The sequence below is a fragment of the Castor canadensis genome, chromosome 9, assembly GCF_047511655.1.
Source record: "Castor canadensis chromosome 9, mCasCan1.hap1v2, whole genome shotgun sequence".
Lineage (NCBI taxonomy): Eukaryota > Metazoa > Chordata > Mammalia > Rodentia > Castoridae > Castor > Castor canadensis.
Window position 1 is genome coordinate 17463914 of NC_133394.1, and position 12956 is coordinate 17476869.

The 12956-nt window shown below is 34.9% G+C and overlaps 1 protein-coding gene across 1 annotated transcript in view; it reads right to left on the reverse strand.

Annotated features, from left to right (window-relative positions):
* Positions 1–12956, reverse strand: part of Iqcm (IQ motif containing M) — a 237052-nt gene that overhangs the window by 113590 nt on the left and 110506 nt on the right. Inside the window, 1 exon segment of the mRNA XM_074042812.1 lies at positions 7979–8037. Coding sequence (XP_073898913.1) covers positions 7979–8037 — 59 coding nt within the window.

Consider the following 12956-nt stretch of genomic DNA (forward strand, 5'->3'; position numbering starts at 1 on the left):
TAAAAATTTGAGTTAGATATCGAACAAATATTTGTTTTCTTATCTATTGATAAGATGCTGTTCTAATACTGAAGATACACTAGTGAATAAAACACAAAATAATTCTCCTGTCCTTGTTGACAAGGAAGAATAGGTATTGTAGTAGAGCAGGGCAAATAGTTAATTATAGCGGTATGAAAGAAAGTGGTATGTGGTTTGTTAAAAAATTAAGCAGTACAGTGCTTGCTTTGCAAGTGTGAAGCCCTGAGTTCAAACCCCAGTGCCACCAAATAATAAATACAATAAACAAAGCAGAGTATGAGGCTTGGGGAGAGACAGCAGAAGTAGAATGTGCTGCTTTAAATAATGTGCCATGATGGTTGGAGAGGCTACTGAAAAGATGATGTGTATTAGTTATTGGAGGAAAATACGAGGAGTTAAATCAATATATAGTAGTAGTATCTTAAAATTTTCTCAATTAGAATATAAAGAAGATTAGATAGGTAGATGAACAGACAGGTAGATGATAGATAGATTGATAGATAGATAGATAGATAGATAGACAGACACCAATATACTAATAATTCTAGTCTAACCCATGAGGATACTGGGTGCCTTACCTCCATCACTTCATTCCCATATCATCTTATAAATATCTCCAAGTTTACCTCCCTGTTCCTCCCTGAATCTCTGTAAGAAACTAGTTCTCTTTGTACAATAGATGAAAGGAATGGGAGAAGAAAGGGAAGAAGGGAGAAAAGAACAGAATAGGAACATTCTAGAGTATCTAGAAAGGTCTCAGGCTTTATCTTTACCTTTGCTTACCAAAATTCAAAGCTGTATGAATTACTGCCCCTAGAAGTTGACTCCCCCAACTAACATAACAATGGGCTTTGTGAGTTGATCTCTAGAGTCTGGGGTTGGATCCAACTCTACATTACACTCATAAAATTACATTTGAAAGGCTATGTCATTTTCAAAGCACCATACTTTTTTCTGCAGTACTGGGATACAAAACTCAGGGCCTGGCACTTGTTAGGCCAGCACTCTACCACTTGAGCACCCCACCCCACCCCCAATCCATCATACTTTAATAGCATATTTTCTGCCACAGGGAACAAATGTTCCTTTCCTTTGTCTACCACCTCCCCTTCTGTTGGGGAACTGCACTTCTCCAACTGCACCATGCAACGTCTTTCAAGATCTCTGCAGGACTGGTCATGTCTTACAAGTTGGGGAGTCAGACAAAACATTTGTGGTTATTTTGCATTTTTGTAGTTTTAGAAGTGTTTCTTTGGAGGACTGGTGTTTTGTTGTTGTTGTTGTTTGGTTGGTTGGTTGGTTTTCCTAGACATATACCACTATCTTTTTGGTGAGAGCAAAAACTAAGTTAAAGATACCGGAAGCCAGCTGTTTTCTTGGCCACATGAAAAAAAAAAAAACTCCGTATAAAAAGATATTGAAGCCAAGCAAAGGCAAAGAGATATTGAATGAAAGAAATGAGAAAGAATCCTGTAGACATTACTTGAGTACTTGAATCAGTTGAACCTAAGGTTCTAGGGCCAAAGAACCGATGCTCACCATACTCCTCACCTTATAATTCTCACTTGTTAAGTCTCATTTCTGCTTAAGACAGGGTGAACTACTATCCCATTAAAGATCCTATTGCAGACTACTTTTCATACATAATTAGTTGACATAGGCTGAGGGGCTTAATTTCAGCATAGAAAATTGGCAACAAATGCAATATCAGGAGGAGCAAAATCACAATGAAACCCTTTAGTTTGTACAATTAATATTCACTACCTTTAAAAAGAAAAAGAACAATATGTGTTGGTTCAAGGGAAACAGGTATTGAGTTTAACACAGAAAACTCTGAAAATCAGAACATTGCTTTAAATCGAAAAAAATTTCACTAGAATAGGGTATTGTCAGTCCCTGGAGATCCTGAAAATATTCTAGGTAGGTACATTGCTATAGTTTGGAACCAGAATGACCCCAAAGGCCCATGTGTTAAAGACTTGATCTCCAGCTTGGTGCTGTTGGGAGGTGGTAGAAACTTTTAAGAGATAGGACCTAGTAAGAGTTTTGGGGCCATTGGGGGTGTGCCCTTGAAGGGTACTTTGGGACCCTCGCTTCTTTCTCATTTTCATCTCACTTCCTTTTTTTGCTCTTGACTGATAGGAGGTGAACAGTGCTGCACCAGAGGCTGCCACCATGATGTGTTTCTTATCACAGGACCAAGACAGCAGGGACAGTCAGGGACTGAAAGTTCCAAGACAGTGAGCCAAAATAAGTATTTCCTCTTTATAAATTGATTATCTCAGGCATATTGTTAAGGTAACAGAAAGCTGACAAACACAGTAATGGAAAAAAATATATACTTTGAATAAAAAAGACTTTTGTAGAAAATCTCCTAATTTTTTTAAACTCTCAAAATCTGTAATTCTCCAAAGACAAACCACACAAGTGGAGGTGTCACTAGCAAAATGTTACTCACCATAAATTTATTATCAAATAATGCTTAGGCTGAGAACTAATCCAGAAAAAAATTGTTGAAAGAAGGTATCTAATGACAGGCAAGCTAACTTTCCATTAACAGGTAACACATTTCAGAAGACGTCAATGGAAAATTATTATGTAGCAAGTTAAAAATAGTTTGAGATAAAAGGAGAGGAATTGATCACTTTTAGAAAAAAATGGTTGGTGATGAAAAAAGCACATATTTTAGAGATAATTTTAGAGCTTAAAAGGAAACGTTCCAATAACTACCCTAGATCTCCAGGCTGAAATGTGCATTTCATTCTTTGAGATGGCAAAAGAGAGACACACTATATTCTACTTTATCTAAAAAAATTTAGAATTAAAAGTTCAAAGATTAAAGATTAAAAAAATTAAGGGGAACTTAAGAGTTTTTAAATGGTACACCTTACTTCAAAGATATTGACACTTTTATCATCCAGAATTGGAGCAAATTAAGTAATAAAAAAAGTAAAAAGTTGATGACCAGCCTCTAAACTTATTACAAATACAAATTTAATATTACAAATCAACAATAGAATGTTTTTCCTCCAAGAATAAAAAACACATCAATTGATCTATTCTGTACTAGAAAATCTGTCAGGCATTTTTTTAAATGATTAGTTTAGAAGTTTAACAAAAGGAAAACTTATCACTAAAATCACACTAATTTGTAAAGGATTAACAGCTCACTGACAAAAGACAGTAAAAAGAGGATAAAGGTTATATTCATGGAATGCAATTAGCTAGCTGAAGAAAACCAGAGACTAGACGAACCCAAACACACCTCAAGGAAGACTGCTTATACAGAAAGTAAATATTTCTCATAGAAAATAAAAGGAGAATGTCATTTCAGTAACAAAATAAACCTCAATCTACCTTGCTCCTGATTCACAATTGTTGCTTAGATACTGAAAATGAACTCTGACATGCCTAATGTATTATTTCCCTTTATCTAATTAAAGAGACTTCTTTTGATATTTTAAATTAAAAAGACCATATAAAAACAAGTGAAAATGGATTAAGCACAAATAAGTTAATAAAGAGATTAAAAAAGGATGCTAGGAAGAGATCCCTCTTTATTGCAAAATATCATTAAATCCTTGCCAGTATCAAGGAAAATGTATATAATTCATACACACATTTCATTTTTAAAAACCTAAAATTGAAGAAGAACATTTGTTTGACTCTAATTCTTTCTGATTTAGAAATTTTACACTAGAATGTAAAAATTTTACATTTTACTTTAAAAAATGAAAGTCAGGAAAAAACGTTCCTTTGGCAATTCTTATTGAACTGAGATTGGTTTTCTTTAAAATGTTTAACATAAATATCCTTTTCCTTAAAAACAGTTTGGGATTTTCTCAACCGTATTTAATCTTATGGATTTCCAAAAAATATATGGTGTTCAAAATTTCAAAATTTATCACTTATGCTGAAATATCAAGGAAGTATTCAGATATTAAACAATTTCATTTTATAATACTCATCTATGAAATTATTTTCAATAAATGTTGGGCACAGGTGTGTATAAAATGAATATTTATATAACAGAATCATCTCCCATAAAAATACACAAATATATATTTAAGAACCCCCAAATAAAATCAAACATCCATTGGTTGGGCTTTATATCCTAGTTAATTCATACAAAATGTGAGGGAATTTAGCACTGTGGCTCTTTTTTTTAACAGTGCTGCTAACAAAAAAGTCTGATGTGTACTACCCAAGTTTGCACAAATAAATGTCGCAGCATAGCATCTTTTCTTCCTTCCCTGAACACTGAAATCTTTGCAGTTGAAAAAACAGGAAGATGAAAACAGCCACAAAATGAGCATGAAAATTTGTCTTTTCAGTTTGGGATCACTGAAGGTTAGGACAGAAATAATGGCTCTCTGACTTGTCACCCATAATGCAACAGGTTTCATTGCCTGCCAAGCACAGACGCTGGTGCTCACATCAGCAGTGATTCCAAACCAAGAGCAGCAACAGTGCTTTTAATTCGCTGAACTTCCCCACCTCCTCCACCTTTTAACAGCCAAGTGAAGTGAAGTGAAGGCCTCTGTAGAAATACTGCTGAGTGGGTGCATAAACCACCCTATTTGCCAACTGTTGAGGGTTCCTGCAAAGCTTGTGGGTATGTGTAAATTAATTCCATCATCTTTTTTCTATAACTAAGGAAAATGGGGAAAAACACACTCTGGTATTTACTGTAGCCTGGCAATAGTAATGTATGTGTGACATATTTTTACCCTTGAAATGCAAAAGCACTTTAGAAACTGGCCAGTGCTTTATTGATGTTGACTGATGACTGATGGAAAGTTACAATATATTCTCACTCAGCCTCATGTAGGCTCTAAGAAAACTCCTAGCTGAAAATACATAGGAAATTCCTCTTTAACAAGAAAAAATTCCCTAAGCCAAGCTATGCGAGGTCCAACGTGTGGATTCAAAAGTTTCATGGAATTTTTATGACAGAAACGGTGCATTATTTCAAATAAGAGAATCTGGTGAGTGCCTCAAGTTACAGAGTGCTTGTCTAGCAAGCATAAGGCCTTGAGTTCAAACCCTACTTTCACAAAATATAAAGAAAGAAGGGGATCTTAATATTGATTCATTTAAATATCTTAAATGAATTGCATTTGTGTGTGTATATGTATGTATACACACACATTTATAGTTCCATATTGTTCACTCTTTTACTTTCGTTTTATATTCTCTTTACTCTCTTTTTCCATGATTCTCTTCTAGTAACACTTTTTTTTTTATCACTACAGGCACTCTCAGGTTTCCTAATTTATTAAGTAGATTTACCTCTCTGAAGTAATCAGCAGAAATATCATTGAAATGTAAAATACAAATGGTATAAAAGGAATGTGGTGAACTAATAATTTCACTACACTATGAGTTGAGACTTATCTTCTAGTCACAGTTATGTTTTTTATTTTGTGATCTTGAAGAAGTCACTAATCCTCAATTAACAAATAGAAAGTTAAAGTTTTCTCTAAAACTCCCTTTAGTCATCATCCTCTAAAATATTTAAGATATTCCTATGAAATGTAGCTAGTGATCCTTGTAAAACTGCCACAGCTTTTTATACCTATATAGGAAAACGTTTAGAATTCAGATTAGCTGGCTGGTTCCAGGCAAACAACTACAATAAGTAATTATTTTTGAGGCTGTATGACTATTTATCATCGATAGGGCTGGGCTACTTTTAACTTAGTAGCATCTATAAGGAAGAAAGACTTCTCATCAAACTAACCAGCTAAAGATTTACATAAGGGATAGGGTACATTTAACACCATCAAATAACTTTAGAAATAATATACCTGTAAGAGTTAAATTTTTTATCTTTAAATCAAGTCTACTTGTGGGATGGTTTTTGATAACATTCAATTTCTTTAATAGACATGGGTTGTTTAAGTTTTCTATTTCTTCTTGTGTCAGTTTTGCTATTTTATCTTTTTTCAAAATATTTAATTACTTCCTCTTAGTTGACTGTAATTGGCATGCAGTTATTCACATAGTCTTATTTTTCTTTTTAATGTCTATAGGGTATAGAGGGATGTCCTCTCATTCCTGATACTGGTAATTTGTACTTTACCTCTTCTTATTTTTAATCAGTTGTGTTAGGTGCTTACAAATTTTGATAATATTTTTAAGGATATAACTTGGGCTTTATGGCTTTATTAGTATGTTTATTGTTTCTCCATTTTCTATTCCATGGTTTCTGTTCTTCTCTTTATAATGCATGTTATACATATACTGAAAAAGAATATGCATTCTGCAGTTGTTGGATATAGTCTTCTAAAAATGTCAATTAGGTCAAATTAATTAATAGCTTATCTGAATTTTTTACATCCAGAATTCTCTTGTTATTCTTTTCTTTATAATGTCTCTTTCTTCCTAAGATTTTGTTTTGTTTTGTGATTCTGGGGTTTGAATTCAGAGCCTTGTGCTTTCAAGGACAAGAGTTATCATCTCAGACTTTTTGCTTATATATTTGTTTTGGTTTGGTTTGGGTTTTTGGTTTTGCTTACAAATTTTATTCTATTTTTTTTGGCAGTACTGGGGTTTAAATTAAGGGCCTGGCACCTGCTAGGCGGGTGTGCTACTGCTTAAGCAACACCTCCAGCCCTTTTCGCTGGTTACTTCTGAGCCAGGATCTTGATCTTTTTGCTCAGGCCAGACTGGACTGCAATCCTTCTATTTTACATTTGCTGCCATAAAAGAGATAATAGGTGTGTACCACTGCACCCACTTGTTGGTTGAGATGAGGGTCTTGTGAATTTTTTGACCAGGCTGACCAAGTAGCTAGCATTACAGGCATAAGCCACTGCAATCTCGCTGTGTATTTTGTTTTTGAGGTAGCGTCTTGCTAACCTTGCCCAGGCTGGCCTCTAACTATCAATCCTCCTGCCTTTGTCTCCCAAGTAGCTGGGATTACAGTGTGTACCATCGTGCTGGGCTTGGTAAACGTTTGTAAAGGCTGTTTTAAGCCTTTGCCCACTAATTTCAACATCCAGGATATCTTTTTCTTTTGGTGTAACTGACTGAACTAAGGGAAAACTATGTACATTACTGCTTTAGGCTGGACTCCTCAGTTTCTTCTGCACACACACAGTTCAAGAGTTAGCCAAGAATTTGACTTGGATTTTCTCATCCTGACACTTTCTCCTTTGTGGGATTCCCTAGTCAATTGCCAGTCATTCTGGCAGCCCCAACTTTTGTCTGTCTTCTGACACCTTACACTGATAACACTGAGGTTTTTGGCCTAAGATGTAGCTGCTTCACTGCACAATCTAGGAAGACAGATAAATGAGGATAGCACACACTATAATTCCTTTCTTTTGAGGATGAAATCATTTCTTTCCAGAGTCTACATGCCATCACTCTCCAGTGCCTTCAAACATGTTTTAGATTTTTCCAATTAATAACCATTTGTGATTAATAAATGAGTTATTACCAGTGAATAAGAAAATGCAAGTGTGAAGGCTACTTTTTCTGAAATATCACTGTTAGCTCCTTGTGGTCCCGTCTCCCATCACATCCTCCAATCTACCTCACGAAATCAGTAGTTTTCACAAGTTTATCAACAAGATTGGTACATAAAATACAAATCAATCTAACAATCCTTCATAGAGCCATTGAAAGGTGAGCTTTGCCATAGTGAGTTATGCGCATAGCTTCTAGTAAACAAAAAACAGTCCAAACATATGCAGTAATGTTTACCCTGCGTAAACCTATATATCACAAAGTAAACTTCAGCCTGCTCTACTGTCTGATTACCAAAATACCAGAAAAATATTATTCTCCTTGCCTGAGTCAAATTAAGTGACATTAAAAAAATATCGATACCATGAACTCTCAAAAATTTACACTTTTTTACTTAGATATGAAGGTCAGCAATTACATCAACAATACCATAAATAAGCACATTAATTTATACTTGTCTGCTATCATATAAAAGACATACCTGGCTTGTGGCTTTGATTCTAACTTGATGGGTTGTAGCCTCCTTTTTTTTAAGGTTTTCTAGAATGAAAGAAAAATGAGTTGCCACAAGAAGAAAAACAACTTCTTAATTAACGTTAAAACTTTTTGTTGCATTGATGTCATTATATTATCAGAGACAGAAAGACTCTTTCCATTACAATACATGGTCCAAACCTAAGCATTCACAAGAACCTGTAACTCTGCTCCGAGGATAAGACTCATGAATCTGCTCCAGCACCTTCAGCACCCAGGACCATAATTCCCACTAGTTATTCCACTGAGCAAATATCCTTGTAAATCTGTTGCAGAGAAGAAATTAATTTATTTATTTTTCTTTTGTCCTACAAAAGAGACTTAACAATTTATAAAAAATAACAGTATCTATGGAAAAGGAAAATCAATAAGAAAATCAGATGAAGGGGAAAATATAAGCAGAAAAACAATGACACAGATTTGGCTCTTAGATCCCTAGCTATTCAAACATTATGGACCAAGCTGTGTTTCCCTCAACCCCTTATATCAAAGCCTGAATCCCCAAATGTTTCTACATTTGTAGAAAAGGTCTTTACAAACAAATCAAGTGTGAGGTCCTAAGGATAGGGACTTAATACAATAGGACTAATGTCCTTATAAGAAAAGGAAAGACACCGGAAATAAGGACGTGCAAGGACACAGGAGAAGGTGGCCATCTTCAAATCAAAGAGAGAGGTCTCAAGATAAATCCATCTGTTTGTATCTTGATCTTGGGCTTCCAGCCTCCTGAACTGTGGGAAAATTCATTTCTGTTGGTTAAGCTACTCAAACTCTGGTATTTTGTTATGGCAGCCTTAGCACACTAATATATAAAGTAACAAAGAAAACTACTGTTCTAGCATTCATAATGTCAATAAGAGAAGCCAAGTCAGTAAAGTATTTTTCTATATATCATTAAAAGAACCCTGATAATGTACCAGTATCATTCTCAGTGGATTTTTCTTATACAGTCCTTCAGTACTGATCACTGTTAGAAAAATTCAAGAAGCTAATTCTACAAGACCTCAGTAACTAGAACACTGACTCTCTAACCATTTGGTATGATCCAAAGGTAAAATATACACATTTTAATGATTGCATTGGTGGATTATACATCTGCTTTACATTCTCCCATGGTAATTATGTCTTATATTATAACTTGAAAAAACAGGAAGAGGAATTCAAAGTATTCTTCACAAATCAGTAAAAAGATTTGGACATTTTTTGGTTGTTGCCATATCACCCCCCTCAGACTGTATAAGAAATGGGTAATGGAAAGTTTCTTGGCTTTTAATAACATGGTATACTCATGACACCACCAGAAAATGCTTATTTTCATTTTGCATTTTAAGTTTCAAATGGGTATTTAACAACTGAAGCCAAAAGCATCTCTAACTACAGGAAAAATAAAGATCAATGTAAAGATGAAATGCAAAGAAAGCTGTGTGTGTATTGCAAAAGTACTCAGTATTAAGATACACAGCAATTGTTTTACATATTTTTAAAAATCACACATCTCTCCAAAAGAGTTAAACTTCCTTCCATCTCATATTTGCTCTCAGATGCAAGCTTATAGATGTTAATTCTTCCATAATACTAATTTCTTAAGATTTAAGATCTTTCTTCCATATATGTTAGAACACAAGAACATTGAATATTGATTTGCATCATTTCTCAACACTTGTCACTTTTAGAATTACCTGGGCATGTATTTTTTTCGAAGTAAACATCCACCCACGATACTACTACTACGATAATTTTTAACTTTTAATGTACAACACATAGGTAATAATACACAATAATAGCTGTTGCCCTCAAAATGTTGCATGACATAAACTCATAGCTACAAAAATGCTTCTAGTGGATAAAACTTAATTTCTAATCTTTATAAATTGTGCATATTAGCCTAATGCAATGTGTTTGGCTTGGGACACCCTGTTCTTATGTGATACTACTATTTATACTTCCCAGCTTTGGTTTTATCAAATTCCTCCTCTTTGGCCAGACTACCTGAACTGGAAAGTCTCCATAATGAAGAGTGTCAAAGGTGAAGACTGCAAAGTAAAACCCTCGCAGACAACACTCTCGAGGATTTCCCTTCCTAATATGTGCTCTGATTTTTTTTTTTACCTTTTACTGTCTTGCAGCTTCATTGTTGAATGTTCATTGCTGAACATTCTCCATTTACACTGGTTTCTTCCTATCTAATGTAACTAGAATGGGGTTTTGAGTTTTGTTTGGACAGGGTAGTCTTCATTTTCCAAAGTCAGTATTGGCTTTTGTTTTAAAAGGTCTAGGTTTTTCGTAAGTCTTAAGTCTCCTACACACTTATTATCAAGTTTGAAGCCTGTTCTGCCTAATATTTCAACTCCTTTCTCTTTTAAAAATCTTTCTCTCCTCTTTTCACAGCCACCAACTTCTCCCTTCAGCTTTTTTAAGCTCCTATCTATCCAGGGAAATGCATCTGGATGCATCCTAAATACTTGGCTAAAGACAGACAGAAGGATTAATAAACTCTCCTGGCAGATTTTTAGATTTTTCAAATTTTTGTAGCAACGTAAGTAAATTTATCCCAAATCACTTTTCAAACTCCTTCCCCCAGTTACTCTCTCACATCCCAAAATGAACTGGTATGAAGGCTTACTTCTGATAACTACAAAATATTATTACACCTCAGGCTTCCTTTTAGAAAAGCAGCTGTCTACTCCATCAATCCCCATCCTTTTTCAAAATCTCATCAGGAATTTTTGACAATTCCCTCATGGTATATATAATAATTAAATTCTTGTACTGATTAACCATATCTAGCTTTCGTTTTGTAACCTGATGCTAGACATAGATCTATTTAACCATTATTGGTGCGAAACGCTGGAATATGTTGGCTATAAAGAAGCAATCTATAATTAACATACTATTCCCTAGCACCTATCCCCAAATGTAGCCAAAGGATATTTTTCAGGACTTTTTCCTTTTCAACAGCCCTGTGACCCTACCAGAAGTACATATAACGCATGATATATAAACATACCCTTCAAGATAAAAATGAAAGATTTGCTTTAAAACAGTTAACTATGAAAAGAAAATCATTACTAACACATACATATAAAACAACAAATTTCACATTAAAACGTGAAATAAACTGAAAAGTTTTTTCTGCCAGGCTGGATGATTAACAGGCGTGTGTCTGTCCTGTGGAAGTCATTCACGTCTCTGTGCCTTCTGTGAGACAGCAGTGCTGCACTCTGTAAACCACTATTGCTTCTAGCATGAGAAATGGCTTAAGCAGAAAAAATGCCAATCCCTCGCACACATGCAAAACCAGAAGGCACCAAACACATTTTTTCTGGGATTTTTCACAAACCAATCTCTTTGCATTCTTGAATTTTAGAGCCTTCAAGAATGCACACAAGACAGAAGGGTTTTGAAGCCATATAAACACCCTAGGAAATGGTGACATTCATGAGAAACTCATAAATTCTCCATGTCTGCTCGTGGAACCAACCCAGTCCCCTCTTTGGAAGATGGTCTCATGCACATAATTTCCTTTACAGAGATGTCCTAAGGAAAATGGTGGTCACTCAGTGATGGGCATGGCCTCAAAAGGGATATACCCCAAGGAATGTGAGCCAGGTTACAACAAAGGCACCTGCACACCCATGTTTATTGCAGCACTGTTCACAATAGTCAAGTTGTGGAAACAACCAAAATGCCCCACTACTATTAATGGATTGAGAAAATGTGGTATTCATAAACAATGGAATTTTATTCAGCCACAAAGAAGAGCGAAATTATTTGCAGTTAAATGGATGGAACTAGAGAGCATCATCTTTAGTGAAGTTAGCCAGGTTCAGAAAGTCAAAGGCTACATGTTTTCTCTCATATGTGAACTGTAGATCTAATACAAATAGAAGCAATATTATGAAAAACAGGTCACGCTAAGGGGAGGTCACTAATGGGAGAGGAAGGGTAAAAGAAGGAAGTTAAGAAGGTGAATATGGTTGATGAACTTTCCATACAAGAATGAACATAGAATTTTTAAAACCTGTTGGAATCATCATAAGAAGAGGACTAAGGTAGAAATGAAACAAATAGAAAGGATGAACCAATTTGGGTTGTAATACATATACATACATGGAAATGTCGCAATGAAACTCCCTGTTTAGTCATCTTAAACAATGTTTGTGTTTTTTTTTCAAAAACAGAAAATAGGAAGGTAAAACAGGTCCTATCTGGGGGGGTTGATACTAGTGGGGGTTGGGGGAGGATGTAAGAAAGGGGTAAGAGGGTGAATGTGGTAGAAATACTATGTACTCATGTATGAAATGGAAAAATGAGACATGCTGAAACTATTCCAGGAATGGGAGGAGTGGAGGATAAAGGAGAATGATGGAAAGGGGTGAATTCGAGTATGATATAACATAAGAACTTTTGTAAATGTCACTATGTATCCCCAGTGCAACAATAATATGATAATTTTTAAAATGTAGAAGAAAGAATAAGACAACTTAAAATTTTTGAAAAAAAAAGTGTCTCAACTTTCAGTTTAGGGGAAGACTATATAGGAAGACTCAGTAAAACATCACTTGTTCATTTATTCAATCTTCACACACACAAAAAAAAAAACCTACAGGAATTTATTCTTTTGCAACTAAGCTTTAAAGCACAGCATAGTATGCAACACACAGACTTAATACAAAGAGGAGGAATAGCATCCAATACAAGGCCCTCTGAGGGACTTGTCTATTTGCAAAAGATAAGGGGACTCTGTTTCTGGGAAAATGTTCATAAGTAACAAATCATTCCATGACACAAAAATAAATGCTAAAAAATACAAAAGTAAGAGATAGTTTTTAATGCATGGTTGAACTGATAGGAAAGTACCAGAATTCAGAACAACAAAATGTTGAATTTAGTGTTTTAGGAGTTTGGAACATGTCTTCACTTTA